General features: G+C 35.6%; 1 protein-coding gene across 1 annotated transcript; it reads left to right on the top strand.

Moving 5' to 3' along the window:
* Window positions 1-52: 52 nt before the first annotated feature.
* LOC107593425 (laminin subunit beta-2-like) lies at window positions 53-17,501 on the top strand. Its single transcript, XM_016283147.1, has 19 exons — window positions 53-256; window positions 389-524; window positions 4,143-4,216; window positions 4,300-4,488; window positions 4,570-4,633; window positions 6,472-6,660; window positions 7,193-7,417; window positions 7,504-7,721; window positions 8,860-8,956; window positions 9,129-9,501; window positions 10,914-11,098; window positions 11,270-11,511; window positions 11,791-11,994; window positions 12,141-12,285; window positions 14,314-14,521; window positions 14,607-14,748; window positions 14,839-15,015; window positions 15,563-15,722; window positions 16,773-17,501. The coding sequence occupies exons 1-19, from the start codon at window positions 53-55 to the stop codon at window positions 16,907-16,909; spliced, it is 3,369 nt and encodes a 1,122-aa protein (XP_016138633.1). The 3' UTR covers window positions 16,910-17,501.
* Window positions 17,502-18,378: the final 877 nt, after the last annotated feature.

An 18,378-nucleotide genomic window follows, 5' to 3' on the forward strand; every position in this document is an offset into this window, starting at 1 on the left:
ACTGAAGGTTCTACTTGAACAACATTACAAATACAATCCTGTTCTGCTCATCATGTCTATTTTGTTTCTTTTTGTTTCCTTGAAAGTCCTGTCAGCGGCCAGTGCGCAGGAGCCTGATCTTGCCCACGGCTGTACCCATGGAAGTTGTTACCCTGCAACTGGTGACCTCTTGGTGGGTCGAGAGACGAACTTGAAAGCTTCATCCACCTGTGGCTTACGGAGGAGAGAACCCTACTGCATTGTCAGCCATCTGCAGGTAGAGCCGACACCAGTTCTCACATACCGTTACACATTTACACACACACACACACACATACCATTTTTTGTGAAGATACTGATACTGCTGAGCTGATCCTTTTTTTAATTTTCGACCCTTGACCTTGTTTAGGAAGAAAAGAAGTGTTTCCACTGTGATTCACGGCGACCTTATGATCCTTATTCCAACCCTGTAAGTCACCGCATCGAAAATGTCATCACCACCTTCAAACCGCACCGCAAGAAGTCCTGGTGGCAGTCTGAGAATGGTGAGAGAACAAGAATTTGGATCAAAAGTCCATCTTTTCAGCTATTGTTTTTAGGCTTTTTACACTTTATAAGACATATAGGTCAGAGTTGGATCTACATATCAACCACAGCTCAACCTCAGCCAACTGTTAATTAATGCATGCAGAAAACCATGTGTGCTAATCCGCAGCTTCAGTGATGTTTTGATGGAAATCCACACATCTGTTTGGTTTCATTTGTCAAAAGTAGAGTAATATGTTGCCAGGAAATTTGATTGCCTCCCTGAACCCTCCAAACCCAGCTGCTTGGCAAGGACTGGAAACGCTTCACATGTATATTAGAAGGTTGATGTTTAGGGCGTCTATTAATAACACCGAGACTGAGGAAGAGAGATGCATGCATTCAGAATGATGCCCAGTGCTGGGGCAAATTAGCCTAAAAGAGTTAACTGAAATGAAAATAAATATTTCTAAATAATATTTTAATGTACTGCTCAAAGGTTTGGGGTCAATAAGATGCTTGTAATCAGCCAGGACACTTAATATTGCTCAAATATGATGTGAAGACATTTACAATGTTATAAAAAATAGTGTTTATTAACCTTTTCTTTTAATCAAAGAATCCTGACATAAAATGTGTCATAGTTGCCACAGAATTATCAAGGAAACTGTTTTCAACATTGATAATAATAAGAAATGTTTCTTGAGCACCAAATCAGCATATCAGAATGATTTCTGAAGGATCATGTGACACTAAAGACTGGAGTAATGACTGCTGAAAATTCTTCATCATCACAGGAATAAATTATGTTTTAAAATATATTAAAGTAGAAAACAGTTATTTGAACTTTTACTGTATTTTTGATCAAATCCTTTCAGATCCCTTGAGTATAAATAATTTATTGTACTAAATTAACAACTTAAATGGACAGCCCTACTTATTTAGTACTAGGATGAAGATAGATATTCAGAATGGAAGTAAGTATGTACAAGAGTGCAGAAACAGAGGAAGGTTGTTAGTTGACTTGGCTGTATTTCAAAGCTAAGATGTCCAGGCTCACCCTGACACACACTCCTTAAACCCTGCAGTATTAGAGATAATTACAGACACGGCCTGCTGCTGGCATACCCATAGAGAGGTTGAAAGAGGGAGACAAAACTAATAGAGCAGAACATGGAAGAGATGCTACTAACTTAACTACATTTTCCATAGCATGATAATTATCTGTAGTTATCTGATAGTTTATCTGTTTTCAAAGTAGCAAGTTTTTTTTTCCCCAGTAAGTTTTCATTAACAAAATTTCCAGTAACAATTTACTTTTTCCAACAAGTAGTAGTGTAATGAGTTAAATGTTAAATGGTTGTTTTTCATGTCAAACTGTATTGTGTACTCAATGTAGCTATTTAGCTCTCAGTATTGCCCAGTGTAGTTAAATTAATTAATTACAATGAAATAAAAAAAATAACTGAAAATTTACTGGCAATTTTCTGCCAAGACATTGTCCATTAATTTTAAGGATATTTACTTTAGCCCTAAAACACAACCCAATGCAGTGCAAAATTCAAAATACTGGTATAACACCTGTAAAAATCAAAACGGAAATTTCCTTCATATTAATACAGTACTGTGCCCTATTTTTACGGATTATTTTTGTTAGTAGCTTATACTCTGCACTTGACTTTACTACTTTAATTAGCTTGAAGCTTGTAGCTTGGCAAGCTACAGTTATAAAAATGTTTGATGCACTGATGTCTGATGGGCTGAAATTATATTTAGATCTTATATGTAATTTTATTCAAAACAATACCTCTTTACATCTTAACAAAGTTCCTTTTATAGTTTAAGAGAGTGAAACCCCTGTTTGTCAGCTGTGTGTCTTCTTAGTTAAGGAATTAATTATGGGTGTTCACAGGAAATGGTCACTATTTTTGCTCACAATCACTATGGCTTCAGTGACTTTTCTGTAACAGTGCCATATAGTGAACAGTAGATCAGTTGTTCAGCATGTCTCAAAAGTGGACCCCTGTCATGACCTCTATATCAATATTGAGTGGATACTGGATATGGTACTTTTTGGTGTCCAATTTGGTGTACTTTTTAAGGCTTAAAAAATTAGTTGTTAGAGAATATGATCAAATACATTTTTTGTTTTTTAATTTGTGGGAAATGTTAATTTATCAGTAACTAGATACCAAAATTTGGTCTCAAACTGTTCCCATCAGTTGCCCTGATGAATAGAAAAAATTATTATTATTATTATTAATTAATAATTATTCATTATTGTTAATAATAATAGTAAATAATAAAGTAATACAAATAAAAATAGCAATAGCAATAAATAAAATGATTTAAAAAAAATACTTCAGGCAATATTATGTACCCTATTATTATTTCAGGCACTGTTATGTACCCTCTTCGTGGAAACTGCTGTTTGTCTAGATTTCTTTATGGTGTGTCACGTGTTCTATATAGGAAAAAATCAGGTGCTCTACATGAGAGTAGTCTTTTTCATGGGTCTTTGGCATTGAGGCTTAAAGGCAGCGACTTAACGACTTCCTCCTCCAGCCAAAACACTGAAACATGTATTGAAAAAACAGCAAGCCTTTCAGTCAATTTCCTTTTGTGCTCCACTTCACCTCCGCTGGCCTCTCCCCCCACTCTGGTCCCTCATTCTCTTCGGCTGTGGTAGAACCTGTCTCTCTTTTCCTCAGCGTCTCTTTCCTTCCTGTTTAGCTGTTGATTATGAAACACAGGTTAAATCCAGCAGTCAGACAAAGGGCCGCTGCAGTGGACTGAGTTACAGCTTTGTAATGGTAATGCAGGGAGGCACAGGTGAGCTCTATATGGTGCCAGCTCTGCAGAATACAGTCCGTCTGTCGCTCCAGATGAATAATGAACTGTGCACGTAAGAGCTGAACAGAACAAAAGTAGATTGTTAAACCATCCCATCTATTTCTAGCTCTGCTTAGTCACTGTAGGACACTGTGTTTCAATGTGCATATTGTTGTGCATTGTTATTCTGAGTTAGTCAGAGCCTTATTAAATTCCCAGATAAAGTGGTTTAGGAAGAAAAACACAGGATCTTGTTCACTGCAGTCCCTGTGTCGTTATTGTGTTTCACATGTACTCAGGGTTAAAATGAGAGTGTAAAAACACCTGCATTCTGCTAGCAAAGTCGAGTAAAATAAGAATCAAATAAAAGAATAAAATAAGAATCTGTTTGAAGTCATTAAAGTTAGGAAGATGTTGAACCAACATATAGAGCAAAATCTTCCTCACAGCAACACTAATGTTTGGACATTTTATGTCTTATGGTTTTTGGGTTTTAATAAAACAAAAAAAAAAGTTGCATGGAGGTCACATCGGCACTAGTTAAATATCATTGGTTAACAAGGTGTGTTTATTGTGCATTCAAGTTGCAAATTTGTTAAATTATGCAAAAATAATGAAAGTATTGGTAGAGTATTAGTAAATGAGAATGTCTCATCTATAAAACATCTAAAGCAGACCATTAAAATGAAGTGTTACTACAAAAATATCTTCTCATTACAGTCGTGGGGTCTTTTGTGAAATTGCTGATAGCCACCGTTGACCTCTTGGATCATTAATGTAGAACATGATTTCTCTTCTCTCCTCAGGGAAGTCTGACGTTTATCTTCAGCTGGACCTGGAGGCAGAGTTTCACTTTACTCATCTCATCATGACTTTTAAGGTAAGAAAGTTTTTGTCCTTTAAGAAATCACCCTTGAAACACTTCAAAACTGACCTCATACTGTCAATTGTTTTTGTACACAGACGTTCCGTCCAGCGGCCATGTTGATTGAGCGATCCGCAGATTTTGGCCGAACCTGGCAGGTGTACCGTTACTTCGCCTTCGACTGTGAGTCCACCTTCCCGGGAATTTCCCAAGGTCCACTTCGTAAGGTTGATGATATTATCTGCGAGTCCAGATATTCTGACATTGAGCCATCGACAGAAGGAGAGGTGAGAGGTATTCAGTTGGAAGACTTTGTTAATTTGTCAGTTCATTTGTTAGGTTGTTGACCTGCACTTCTCTTCTCTCAGGTGATTTATCGTGTTCTTGACCCTGCTATCCAGATCGAAGACCCTTACAGCCCTAACATTCAGAGTAAGTAAACCTTAACAATCCTAAGCGTTAACTGTATAAGACACAGCTATTTGCATTGAAAGGTTTTGTTCTCTTTTCCATCATTGGCAAAGATCTATTCACATGTATTTAAATTCAGTTTCCAGTTTATTGCTGTCCATCCTGCCTCTTTATTACATGTCAGATGGAGGGATCTAAAATGAAAGCATGTAAAATGGAAATAGCAGCTGATTTTTCCTCCTCAGGTTGTTGTTCCTGTACTTTAACTGGCTAACCTAAAATATTTCCTAGGAACAGCATGAATAACCTATTTCTTCTTATAATAGGAAAGTGCAGTATGTCTCGTGAACAGGTCTTCACTTGGTAACAACCACATTTTTTAGTCAGATTTTTTTCCTAAATGATGAATATTATGTGTTGCAGGTGTTATTTTATCCAAATACATTAATATAAATTTTAATGGTGTCAATAAATGTGTGTGTGTGTGTGTGTGTGTGTGTGTGTGTGAGTGTGTATAAGGATCACACACACACACACTTATTTATATTATTTATATATTACAGAATGTTTATATTATATAATTTTATAACAGTATATTTTATAATATGATCTATCTATCTATCTATCTATCTATCTATCTATCATGTAAATTATAAGTTATTTAATTTTTACCTACTGTAGAGCTTATTTAGGCAACGGCTGGATCTTAACAAACTTTTTGTCTTTAATATTTCATCTATTTATATATGTTTTACCTTTTGCAGAAATGATTGACAAAGAAAATGTAAAGGAGCAGATGGACTTGACTAAAAATGTATTAATGAATATTTCAGATGAGACATCCAGTACATAATGAACAAGATGTGCTCTAATAACCCAACACAGAGACATAAACAGGTGCAGCCTACATATCATATACTCTAGACATTTCTTTTGTCTCTTCTTCCAAATTATCACTCAGTTTTCCCTCTTTCAGATTTCCTCTGCACATTGTAACTCGTATGTATGTGTACGTAAGAGTTACATACACATATACTAAGAATTTGCAGGGAAAAAAATAGTAAAATAATTAATAAAGTGAACATTTCATTTTTTAACTAAAGTTAAAAAAAAAAATTTAAACACGGTATAAAAATTAAATAAAAACAAAAGAATTTGCAAAAGATTGGAAAATAAACTGAACTATAAATGTGCACTAAAATAAGTGTGTTGAAGCCAAGTACCATCACAGTGTGTGTAGCAGAATAAGCTGATGATGAACTTCCCGGTTCAGCTGGTCAGCGTAATATTTCCATATGGCTGTGAGTTTTCAGTCATACACAGCGTGAGTGTGTATAAATTGATCTCGCACTCTCTGTGTGGCTCTCATTTTCTGTTATACTGAACATCTAGAGCATGACCTTTGTTCTTCTTTGTGTTTTTCCCCTTTGTTTCTTTTCTTATTAGATTTTATTCTTTTTTTCCCTTTTTCTTTTGTTTTTATTTGTTTTTCTTTTACTGTTTTGCTTTTTTGTCATTGTTTTTTCCTTTTTTATTTCTTTCTTTTTTGTTTGTTTTTCTCTCTCTTGGTTTCGCTGCTTCTTTTTTGTTTGTTTTAATATTTTGGGGGGGGGTTTCATTTTATTTGTTTTTGTTTGTTTGTTTCTTTCATTTTTTTGTTTTTATTGTTGCTGTTGTTGTTTTATTGTTGTTATTGTTTGATTTGTTTTTGTTTTATTTGTTTTCTTCTTTTTATGTTTTTCTTTCTTTATATTTGTTGCATTTGTTTATTTATTTTTTTTGGTTTCCTGCTTTTTTATCCTCTTTCTTTCTTTCTTTCATCTGTACATTCATTTATTGCTTTCTGTCTTCATCTATAGTTTGTGAATGTAGTTTGGAGGGCTCCCAGAGCCGATTCTGTGACCAGTACTCAGGACAGTGTCTATGCCGGGCTGGTGCATTTGGTCAGCGCTGTGATGGTTGTCAGGTTGGACACTGGGGCTTCCCAAACTGCATGCCGTGTGAATGTAATGGACATGCTGACGAGTGCCACCAGAGGACTGGAGCCTGTATCAACTTAATTTAAATAATTCCATTAATAATTTAATTTATTAATTTAATGTCATAACTGAATATTGTTCTATTTAAAGTATTGCCATTATTTTAACACTAAGCCATCAATAACGATTTAGTTGCAACGCAGTTTAACACCTTTTCCTTTAGATATGTGAACCTAATATTGCTTATTGCTAATATATTAATTACATACTTCTAAAGTTTCACTCAGAAACCCTATTAAATAAATTGTTATGGAAAAAAGCATCATGAAACTGGAAGTGCTTTATCCTAAGAGGACAATGGATTTTCCAGCTGTGACCGTTTTAGTGCTATTTCTTTAAAGAAAGTATTATTAAATTCAGTTCAGCATTAAAAATGTCCTTCAATTGAATTTAAGCCATTTTTCTTTTCTTGTTTACACAGATGCTTTATAAAGACATTTTCTCTGTTTAATTGTGACATGGGAGTAAAACATAATTTTTAAGGATATGTTATCAAATTCTATCTTTTTGCAACTAAACGCCTACTTTCTCCATCAACCAGGTCCACGTTGTGACGAATGTGCTCCGGGTTATTACGGCGACCCCTCTAAGATCGGTGGACGGTGCCAACCTTGTCGTTGCAGTAACAACATTGATCTATCAGATCCTGAGGCATGTGACAAACGTACTGGCCAGTGTCTCAAGTGCCTGTACAACACCGAAGGACCGGACTGTGGTGTGTGCAAGAGCGGATACTATGGAGATGCTTCCCGCCGCAACTGCCGGAGTGAGTTTACCTGGGTCTTAAATTACTTTTATTCATTATAGTGCACTATTAACATCTTAAACATATCGACACTTTCACTTACCCAGAGTGCACCTGCAACTTCTTGGGCACAGAGCGCAGTCAGTGTCTGTCTCGAGATGAATGTGTGTGCCAGCGTGCCACAGGACAGTGTCAATGTCTGCCTCATGTTATTGGACAAACCTGTGATCACTGTGCTCCTAATTACTGGAACCTGGCGAGTGGACAAGGCTGTGAGACCTGTGGCTGTGACCCCAACAACGCCTACACATCTGCCTGTAATGAGGTACCTTTGGCTCACAAATTAAGCTCACATTCAGGGCAGTATATGTATGTATGTACCATTCAAAAGTTTGAGTTTGTTTTTTTTAAAAAGAAAATAATTCAGGTTGGTTTAAACTGATCAAAAGTGACATTAGTAAAGACATTTATAATGTTATAAAAGATTTTTATTTTAAATAAATGCTGTTCTTTTGAACTTTCTATTCAGCAAAGAAAATGTCCTGTAAAAATAAAGTATCATGATTTCTACAAAAATATTAAACAGCACAACTGTTTTTAACATAAATAATAATAAGAAATGTTTTTTGATCATAAAATCAGCATATTAGAATAATTTCTGAAGGATCATGTGACACTGAAGTAATGGTGCTGAAAATTCAGCTTTGCCATCTCAGGAATAAATTACATTTAAAAATATATTAAAATAGAAAACAATTAGTTAAAATTGTAATAATATTTCACAAAATTACTTTTTCACTCTGTTTTGAATGCAGCCTTAATGAGCACAAGAGACTTCTTTTCAAAAATATATATTAAAAAAACGTACCAACCACAAACTTTTGAACGGTAGTGTGTATTTATTTATTTATATTACACTATTTTAGATTTTACACAAAGACAGATCGTTGATAAGTAGACTTATGGGATAGGGACTGAAAATCTGAAAAGCTTTGCTATCTAGCCTAATAATAAAATTTGGGCCAATACAGAGCAATTATTATTTTTATATTATGGCTCATAACTCATAAAAGGATCATTTTAAAATGATATACTGTTTTGTCTAAATAAATAAAAAATAAAGAACTAAAAACTAAAAGCAGTAATTTCAAATGCTATAAGTGAATTTAGGCACAGCATTATAATATATCATATGAAAAATAGATATTAATTTTGAAATTCGCTAAAGATTACATTTAACTGTGTTATTAAAGATTGAGTGAGTATGAGATGATGGAAAAATTGACTAAATGTAAAAATAGAAGATATGAGTATAAACAATTAAATATACACTATTGACCAATATCAAAAAAAAAATCTCTGATAACCAATGTGATATTCATATATCTTGCATCCCTAGTTTTAACATGCCTGCAGTAATCTTAAATATTACTAAGCCTCTTTTTGAACCCAAGTTCATATAGTTCACAGGTCAGTGCCAGTGCCGTGTTGGGTTTGGAGGGAAGACCTGTAAAGACTGCCAGGAGAACCACTGGGGTGACCCAAGAGTACTGTGCCGAGGTACCATGATACTTTCAGAGCACTTTCTATACATAATCTGTGTCCATATCATCTCTAATGCTAATGTAACACCGTTTATCATCAGCTCGAATGCTCTAATTAGCATATTTTTTATTCACAATTCATCATAATTCCCAAAATCCGACTGATTTGGTTACTTCTCTCCCCACAGCATGTGACTGCGACCCCCAGGGCATCGAGTCATCTCAGTGCACCCGTGTGACTGGTCATTGCGAGTGCAAGCAGGGAGTTTCTGGTGTCCGCTGTGATCAATGTGCCCGTGGTTTCTCTGGCACCTTCCCTGAATGCAAGCCTTGCCACCAGTGCTTTGGGGACTGGGACCGGATCGTTCAGGATCTGGCAACCAGAACTAAAGTGCTCACAGATCGAGCCAAGGAGCTTCAGACTACTGGCTTGACCCGAGCCTTCGAGAGAAAATTTAAGGAGTTGGAGGACATGCTGGCACAGGTGCGGGACATTGTTAATGCCCGCAATGCCACTGCTGAGGCTGTGACCACTCTGATGGGCATGATCGAGGATCTCAGGTACAGTTTGGTTAGACGGAGATACACCACAGGTGCAGACAATACATTTTCTTGGATCGCTTGAAAGATTTGCTTGACTAGTTGAGGGTGTTTGGGGGAAAATTACTTGAGTTATTTTACTTCATTACTATACTCAATTATTAATATTGGGAATTTATGTTACTAGTATTATTTACAAGTACTATTGAAATTAATTAAAATTGGGGGGGGGGGGGGGAAAAAAATTAAAATAAAATGGGAATATACTTCAGACAGAGTTATTTTACTCATAAGAATTTCTAGGGGTGCCAATAATTGTGGCCAACATGCATTGGAGAAAAACATTTATTTCATAATGTGAGTTTCCGCCCACTTTCAATTGTTTTACTTCAATGAAAGGTTAGAATTTTTTGAATGAAAGATCAAAAGGATAAATGATGCAGATTTATTTTCACAGCCGCCTTTGCTCATATTTACCAAGGGTGCCAATATTAGTGGAGAGCACTGTATATTCCCCCTCTGTTTTTCATTTCTTCTCACAGAATTTTAACTCACAATACTTTGAATTCTTTTGAGCTTATTTAATTTCAACTCTGTCCCAGACTTGTCTGAAAACTGAAGACCCTTTAATGCTCATACTTTGGTCACTGTCTACATGTCATGTTGAATATTTGCAGAGGAGGGGGCAGATCCTGACAGCATTGAGGCGGTGGCCAATCGGGTGCTGGAGCTGTCAATTCCTGCTTCTCCCAGGCAGATTCGACACCTCGCAGATGAGATTAAAGACCGTGTCAAGAGCCTGTCCAATGTGGACGCCATTCTGGAACAGACCCAGAATGACGTCCTCAAAGCAGAAAAGCTGCTGCTGGATGCCAAGAAAGCCAGGTGACTATTTGCACATCTGGATTTATGCACTGTTTCTGTACATCACTTTGTAAGTGTAAATGCAAACAGTATTCTTTCACTCTAGGAATAAGGCAGAGGGAGTAAAGAACACAGCTGAGAGTGTGAGGGGGGGGGATAATAATTAAATTAAATTTACTGGTCATTATGACAAATATATTCTGTACATTTAAAAAAAAAAGTATTCCTACTTTTTATTACTAAGACTAGTTTAGATTACCTTTAATATTTTTTTTGCATCAAAATTACATTAAGTAATTGGATTTTAATTATGTTTTAATTAATTAGAAAATGTCTTGATTTTATTTGTCATTCTCAATAGCTATGAAAAAGTTTTATGAATTTTAAACATTTAAGTAATTAATTTTAGAAAGTGGTTCTTGTTAAATACTTGTAAAGGAGTACAAATTTGACATGGAACCCACACTTTCACATGAATATTAAGTATAATTTTCTCGCATTTTGTCACTTTTTACACCCTTGATGGAGATGAGTTTGGTCAGTTCATCAGCTCTCTTTCTGTCTCTCAGAGCTCAGATCGGTGAGACCACGGACACATTGAACCAGCTGGAAGGAGACCTGACCGCTGTGCAGGACAGTAACTATGAGGCCAGTAATGCATTAAGTACCCTGGAGAGAGAAGCAAAAGAACTCGACCTGAACTCAGATCAGCTTAACCGTCAGCTTGACATCCTCAAGAACTCTAACTTCTTGGGTTAGTCACTGATTCTGTATTACTCTACCTAAAAATGCACCTAAATACGCAAAATATTGAAACAAGTGCCATTTACTTATTATTACCTGCCAGAGAACAATCCATTGACTGATCTTTTGGGTCTATTGGAAAAGGAAAACGTACTATTTAACATGTGGTATTTTTCCTCAGGTGCATATGACAGCATCCGGGCCTCGTACAACAAGTCACGTGATGCAGAGCACCGCACCAACAGATCTACCACTGACATTCCCAGCACAGTGAGCCAATCGGCAGGCACCCGCAAGAAAACAGAGCGACTTATTGCCCAAAAGAGAGACGATTTTAACCGCAAAAATGCTGCCAACAAACGGACGCTCACAGACTTAAATGCTAAAGCTCAGAATTTGGACATAAAGAAAATCAATGAAAAGGTAAGCTGGATGAAACATAAGTGACGACAAATGCCTCAACAAATTTAAAGTTATAACAGTACATACATACATCTGACTGAATAGAAAGGTATATATTTAAAATATTATAAAATCATTGTTTATATAATGTATAGAATATTATAAAGTGTTTGTCTAATAAAATATTTGTATTATTACCATATGAATTATTATATAACATCTTATTATATGTAATATTATTAATAATGTTTTTTTATGATATTAGTTTCCTTTAGAGCTCTTGATATATTGTTTTTGTAGATATGTGGAGCACCGGGTGACGCTCCATGCGTGGACAGTCCTTGTGGCGGTGCTGGTTGTCGTGATGATGAAGGCAAGCGCCACTGTGGTGGCCTGAATTGCAATGGAGCTGTTGCAGTGGCCAACAATGCCCTGGATAGATCCAAGCATGCAGAAAAAGAGTTGGATAAAGCTATGGGAGTAGTGGAAGAGCTTTTTAAGCAGGTAGAGACACTCTTTAATTATTCTGACCAATTACTTGCATGATTAGAGTGTTTTCAGTGCTGTCAATTCCTTTTAAGACTGAACATTCTCCAGAAAGTCTTCAGTCTTTTCTCTGCATCTTATATTGTCTTGATGGTCTTATTAAGGTGGCAGATGCTAAGACCAAGGCTCAGGAAGCTAAGGATAAAGCCCAGGCAGCTTTGGAAAAAGCTAGTGATACCAAAAATAAGGTGGATCATTCTAACAACGACCTGAGGGACCTCATCAAACAAATTCGGGATTTCCTCATGCGTGAGTTTATATATTATATTATATTATATTATATTATATATTTCATTAAGAGAATAAAAATGAACTAAAATGCATAAACCTGACAGATTATTCTCTGCATCTTATTCTATTTTACACTTAATAGTATACTTTTAAAATGTATTTAAAAATGCACATATTCTCTCTCTAATTTTTTTCCATTTCTGATCTTACCACTGTTTTCATATTATCCAAAGGGACTGCTGAATTAAAATTTTAAAATGTTTTACTACTTACTAATTAAAAAATGTATTATATTATATTATATTCACATGTATGGTCTTTGTGTTTTTGTTTTTGTTTTTAGTGTCTTGTTGTTTGACCCATTTTCCTAGTGTGCATGTGATTATTGTATTTAGTTCACCTGTTGTCTTTTAATTAGCCTATTAGTCCTCATTTTGTTTTATTACTTATAGTCCCATGCTTCCTGAGTTTGGTGTCCTGTCTTAACGTCGTGTTTGGAAGTGTTGCTAGCCTGTTTCTCTGTATTTCCCTGCGTTATTTGGATTAAAGACTATTGTCCTTGTTATTCCGTCTTCGTGAGTACTCTGTTTAGCACATTCTGTGAGACAATAAAAGAGAATAAAAATGAGCTGAAGGATTAAGTAAAATGCATAAAACTCTGGTAATACACCATGTTTCCTTACTAAATCTTTACTAAATTTTCAAAACATTCATCAATAATCAAATTTTCAAACATTTCATGTTACAGTGCCCTCCACTAATATTGGCACCCTTGGTAAATATGAGCAAAGGTGGCTGTGAAAATAAATCTGCATCGTTTATAATTTTGATCTTTCATTCAAAAATTCACAAAATTCTAACCTATCATTGAAGTAAAACAATGGAAAATGGGGCGAAAATCTGATTATGAAATCAGTGTTTTTCTCTAGTTCACGTTGGCCGCAATTATTGGCACCCAATTATTGCAATGTCCTTTTCCCAAGATAACAGCTCTAGTTTTGGGTTTGCTGCCAAAACGCTCTTTTTTCTTCTTCTTTTTTTCCCCATCTGGGAAGCCAGTCCCGTTTGAAGCCAGTCCCGTTTGAAGTTCCAGTCGTGTCTGACAACTGAATATGCTGAAGTTTGTTTTTGGATGAGCGAGGAGGATTTTTCTTGAAACCCTCCCGAACAGTATGTGGTGATGTAGGGGCTGTTTGATATTTTTTTTAGGCTTTCTGACCCCAAGACTCAACTAATCTCTGCAATTCTCCAGCTGTGATCCTTGGAGAGTTTTTGGCCACTAAAACTCTCCTCTTCACCGTGCATTAGGGCAATATAGACACACATCCTCTTCCAGGTAACATCTTAAGTTGATTGGAACTTCCTAATTATTGCCCCGATGGTGGAAATGGCGATTTTCAATGCTTTAGCTATTTTCTTAAAGCCACTTTCTATCTTGTGAAGCTCAACAATCTTATTCTGCAGTGCACATCAGAACTATATTCTTTGGTTTTACTCCTTGTGATGGATGATTATGGAAATTTGGCCTTCTGTTTGTTCCTCATATTTATAATCCTGTGGAACAGGAAGTCATGGCTGGACAATTTCATGCTCCTAGTCACCCTGGCGTGCTAAAAAAATATGAATGGGAATATACTTCAGACAGAGTTATTTTACTCATAAGAATTTCTAGGGGTGCCAATAATTGTGGCCAACATGCATTGGAGAAAAACATTTATTTCATAATGTGAGTTTCCGCCCACTTTCAATTGTTTTACTTCAATGAAAGGTTAGAATTTTTTGAATGAAAGATCAAAAGGATAAATGATGCAGATTTATTTTCACAGCCGCCTTTGCTCATATTTACCAAGGGTGCCAATATTAGTGGAGAGCACTGTATATTCCCCCTCTGTTTTTCATTTCTTCTCACAGAATTTTAACTCACAATACTTTGAATTCTTTTGAGCTTATTTAATTTCAACTCTGTCCCAGACTTGTCTGAAAACTGAAGACCCTTTAATGCTCATACTTTGGTCACTGTCTACATGTCATGTTGAATATTTGCAGAGGAGGGGGCAGATCCTGACAGCATTGAGGCGGTGGCCAATCGGGTGCTGGAGCTGTCAATTCCTGCTTCTCCCAGGCAGATTCGACACCTCGCAGATGAGATTAAAGACCGTGTCAAGAGCCTGTCCAATGTGGACGCCATTCTGGAACAGACCCAGAATGACGTCCTCAAAGCAGAAAAGCTGCTGCTGGATGCCAAGAAAGCCAGGTGACTATTTGCACATCTGGATTTATGCACTGTTTCTGTACATCACTTTGTAAGTGTAAATGCAAACAGTATTCTTTCACTCTAGGAATAAGGCAGAGGGAGTAAAGAACACAGCTGAGAGTGTGAAAAAGGCCCTGAATGATGCCAGCCGGGCTCAGACAGCTGCAGAAAAGGCCATTCAGAAAGCTAAAAATGACATCGGCTTAACTCAGAACCGACTAGCACAGGTAAAACAACTTTAATTAGGATTGACTTTAATTTTTATGCTCCTAAATTGAGCAGTTTTGACCACAAGTGCCCTTATAATTTTTCTAAAGATCCAATCAGAGACCACAGCTCGTGAGAGGGATCTTAATGATGCTATGGACAGGCTGGGAGATCTGGGGCGCCAAATAGAGGCCTTAAAGACCAAACGTGCCAACAACAGCCTGGACGCAGCACGGGCAGAGGAGACGGCCACCATGGCCCGCGACAAGGCCAATGAAGCTAAAGAGGTGTGTGGCAGTCATCTGTTTGTCACAAAATGTTTTGTTTAGGAATGTGCCTGAAGTCTAAATGGATAAAAAGTTCATGGAAAATGAGTAACGCATTCTACGGAGCCCCTAAAGGGACATGGTTAGGCTTGCTGTGGTAGGTGGTCACATTACAGTACATCAAATTTCACTTATCGCGTGAAGATAGTAAGAAGAGATGACTGAAAGAATGATGTTGGAGGATTTGGTGAGCAACAGATCCTGAGCGTAACTGACAAATATCTTATCTTGTAAAATCAATACCACCGCTCCCTGGTCGTGATCATGAATTCGAACAAGGATGCACAGATAGTGGCTCCCTGATGCCCGCAAATTATATACAATATAATTACCCAACTAGATAATTGCAAGACAATGCAAAAGCATTGAAACTTATTTTTTTTTCCATCACCTTGTCCTTTTAGGGGCTCCGTAGAATGCGTCATTTTCTTTCCGAACGTGGTATTTGTCTTGGGGCACATCCCTAGATTTGTTTACCAGAATTTAGTGACTTTATTGTCTGTTTTAGATCCTGGACGGCGAGCTGTCCGATAAGTATCGTACTGTTCAGGGCCTGATGGAAAATAAGGCGAAGACAATACGGGACGCTAAGCAGAAAGCAGAGCTCCTGAGAGATGAAGCCAAGGAGCTGCTAAAGGATGCCCAGGATAAACTGCAGAGGCTGGCAGGTAAATGTGTGAGAGACACACAGAGAACTGGAGGAAGTTCTTACAATTCAGTTTTATGTTTTTAATTGTTTTATGAATTTGGAAGAACCCGTACAGTTTGGTCAGAAAAGTCTGAGACCAGTAGTGGAAATACTTCTATTTTGCATTTGTTTCTAATTTAATACTTTTTTTATTACATTTTATATTATCAGCATGGAAGTTTAATTGAAAAATTAACATGAATATCAGAATTTCTTAGTATTTTATATTCTTTTGCTTTAATGACATCTATATACATAAAACAGTACAGGAATGTATAGCACCGAGCTGTCCTAATATAGCATAAAGTGAATAAATATTATTTTGTAAATAAATATTAAACATAAATATAATTGTATTATTTATATTATAATTTAAATATATTTTAAAAATACATAAAAACATAATTTTGTGTAGTAATTAAATAATTTTATAATTATATAATTATAAATATATATAAAAAATATAAGAGTAAGATAATAAATAAATTAATACATAAATACTGAATTAATACTGAGGTGTGGATGTGTGAAACACAATTTCGACTTATGCGGAGCATAAAAATGACAAATAAAAGGAATCTGAATCTGAATTATTAAAATAAATGTGATTTTATTATTTATATTATCATTTAAATTTTAAAAACATTATACATAAATATATATATATATATATATTCCTTTTATTTTGAATTTAGGGAGATTTATGGCACAGAACTGGCCTAATATAAGAATAAATAAATGAGAAATGAATGAATTAATAAATAAAAATAAGGAACATACATTTATTTATAAAATATAAACAATAAAAATAAATATTATTTGTTATCATTAATATTATAACTATATTATAAATATTATAATTGTATACAATGAACACATTTCTGAAGCGTACCAGTCAAGTAACTGAAAAACATAAACTGCCCTCTTGTGGAGATAAGTAATACTGATCTTGTGCCATGTTCTTGGAAGGTAGTCATTGTTTATTTCCTTGTAATTCTGACCTGGTTTTGTTGTTGTTTTGCATCCATAGAGCTAGAAAAGGACTATGAGGAAAACCAGAAGGTATTGGAAGGAAAAGCCAGGCAGCTGGATGGCCTGGAAGATAAAATGAAGGCAATCCTGAATGCCATCAATAAGCAGATTCAGATCTACAACACCTGTCAATAACCGGTCACAGGAAGCAAAGCCCAACAGCTGGACTGCTGCTGTCTCTGAAAGTTCACTACTGTCTGAACGGATCTGTCATTTGACTCTTTTCCCAGGCTGCTACAGTTTTTGCCAACAAACCTACAAGACGATGCCAGACTGCTACCAGATGCGATGTCTGGAACAAATGTATGTAATGTAATGTAATGAAGGGCTACTGTTATAACAACACTACATTAACATATTTTCATTCTGGAATTGAATGCAATGCAGATGTTCGTGTGTGTTGTAAGGCAGAGCAGTATTCTACTTTCTTGTTGTTAGAAATCTGCTTGTAAAATACTGAATACAGTATGAGGAAGATACTGAGTTTGCTTGAATGTAAGAGACACTGAATCGTGGCACAGATGTTTTATTGTATAGATTTTCTGCTAGCCCTTTTTCTTTTAAAACAGGTATAGCTTGGTACTTTATTAACATTCATTTTCTAATGAGAAAATACACATTTGTTGTCTTTTGAGGAATTAGTTTCTATAATAGGCTGAATGTCTAAGAGAAATTACTGTAAGAATGAACTTACAAAGACATTAGGCTATTATATGAAGTAAAATGAGTAAAGTTGTCCATATAAAGTCATTGGTTGTGTATCACGTACATTGATGTTCATCGTGTTTCTTCTCACGAGTAAAAAATAGCAATAATACTTAATAAAAATAAATAATATCCCTGTAATATCCAATGAAGGTATAAAGTTTCATTTGATCTCTTCAGCATGTTTAATGTATCTTAAGTATAATTTTCCAGGTGTTTTTCTTCCAAATCACCTCATATGTGTGAACGCCATCAGATAGAAAAATAATGTGTCAAATAGTTGACTGCAGGAGGGTTTTGAATATAATTTCTACTCCATCTATTGAATTGTCACAGCAGTCAGAAAGCTTCCAAATCTTACTGTTTTTATAAAATAGGATCATATCAAACCTACTTAAAATAAGATAAATTATATGAAAAACCCAAACAATTTATTTACCATAGTTGGCATACACTTGGTTGGCATACATTAATGTTTTAATGTTTCTGAAAGAAGTATTTTATGCTCACCAAGGCTAAATTTATTTGACCAAAAATACAGTAATATTGTGAAATATTATCACAACGTAAAATAGCTGTTTTCTTTTTTTATATATTTTAAAATGTAATTTATTTATGTGTTGGCAAAGCTGAAGTTTCAGCATCATTACTCCAGTAATCGGTGTCCCGTGATCCTTCAGAATCATTCTAAAATGCTGATTTGCTGCTCAAGAAACATTTCTTCTTATTACCAATGCCGAAAACAGTTGTGCTGCTTAATAGGAGAAAACCACAATTTGACGAACTTGAACACTTTTGAATCCACAAACGAAACAGGGACTGTCTTTGACGTTTTAAAGGGGCCATGAATTGCTGTTCTCTGAGGTCCCCTTATAATGTTATCAAGATTTTTACATCGA

The sequence above is a fragment of the Sinocyclocheilus grahami genome, unplaced genomic scaffold (assembly GCF_001515645.1).
Source record: "Sinocyclocheilus grahami isolate Dianchi unplaced genomic scaffold, SAMN03320097.WGS_v1.1 scaffold170.1, whole genome shotgun sequence".
In the NCBI taxonomy this organism is placed as follows: Eukaryota; Metazoa; Chordata; class Actinopteri; order Cypriniformes; family Cyprinidae; genus Sinocyclocheilus; species Sinocyclocheilus grahami.

Bases quoted from the DNA above. Each gene is read 5' to 3' on its own strand.
- LOC107593425 (XM_016283147.1), top strand. From the start codon at position 53: ATGTCTATTTTGTTTCTTTTTGTTTCCTTGAAAGTCCTGTCAGCGGCC. The intron at 6,661-7,192 runs GTATCAACTTAA...TCCATCAACCAG, and splicing joins CCACCAGAGGACTGGAGCCT to GTCCACGTTGTGACGAATGT. The intron at 14,749-14,838 runs GTAAAACAACTT...ATTTTTCTAAAG, and splicing joins CTCAGAACCGACTAGCACAG to ATCCAATCAGAGACCACAGC.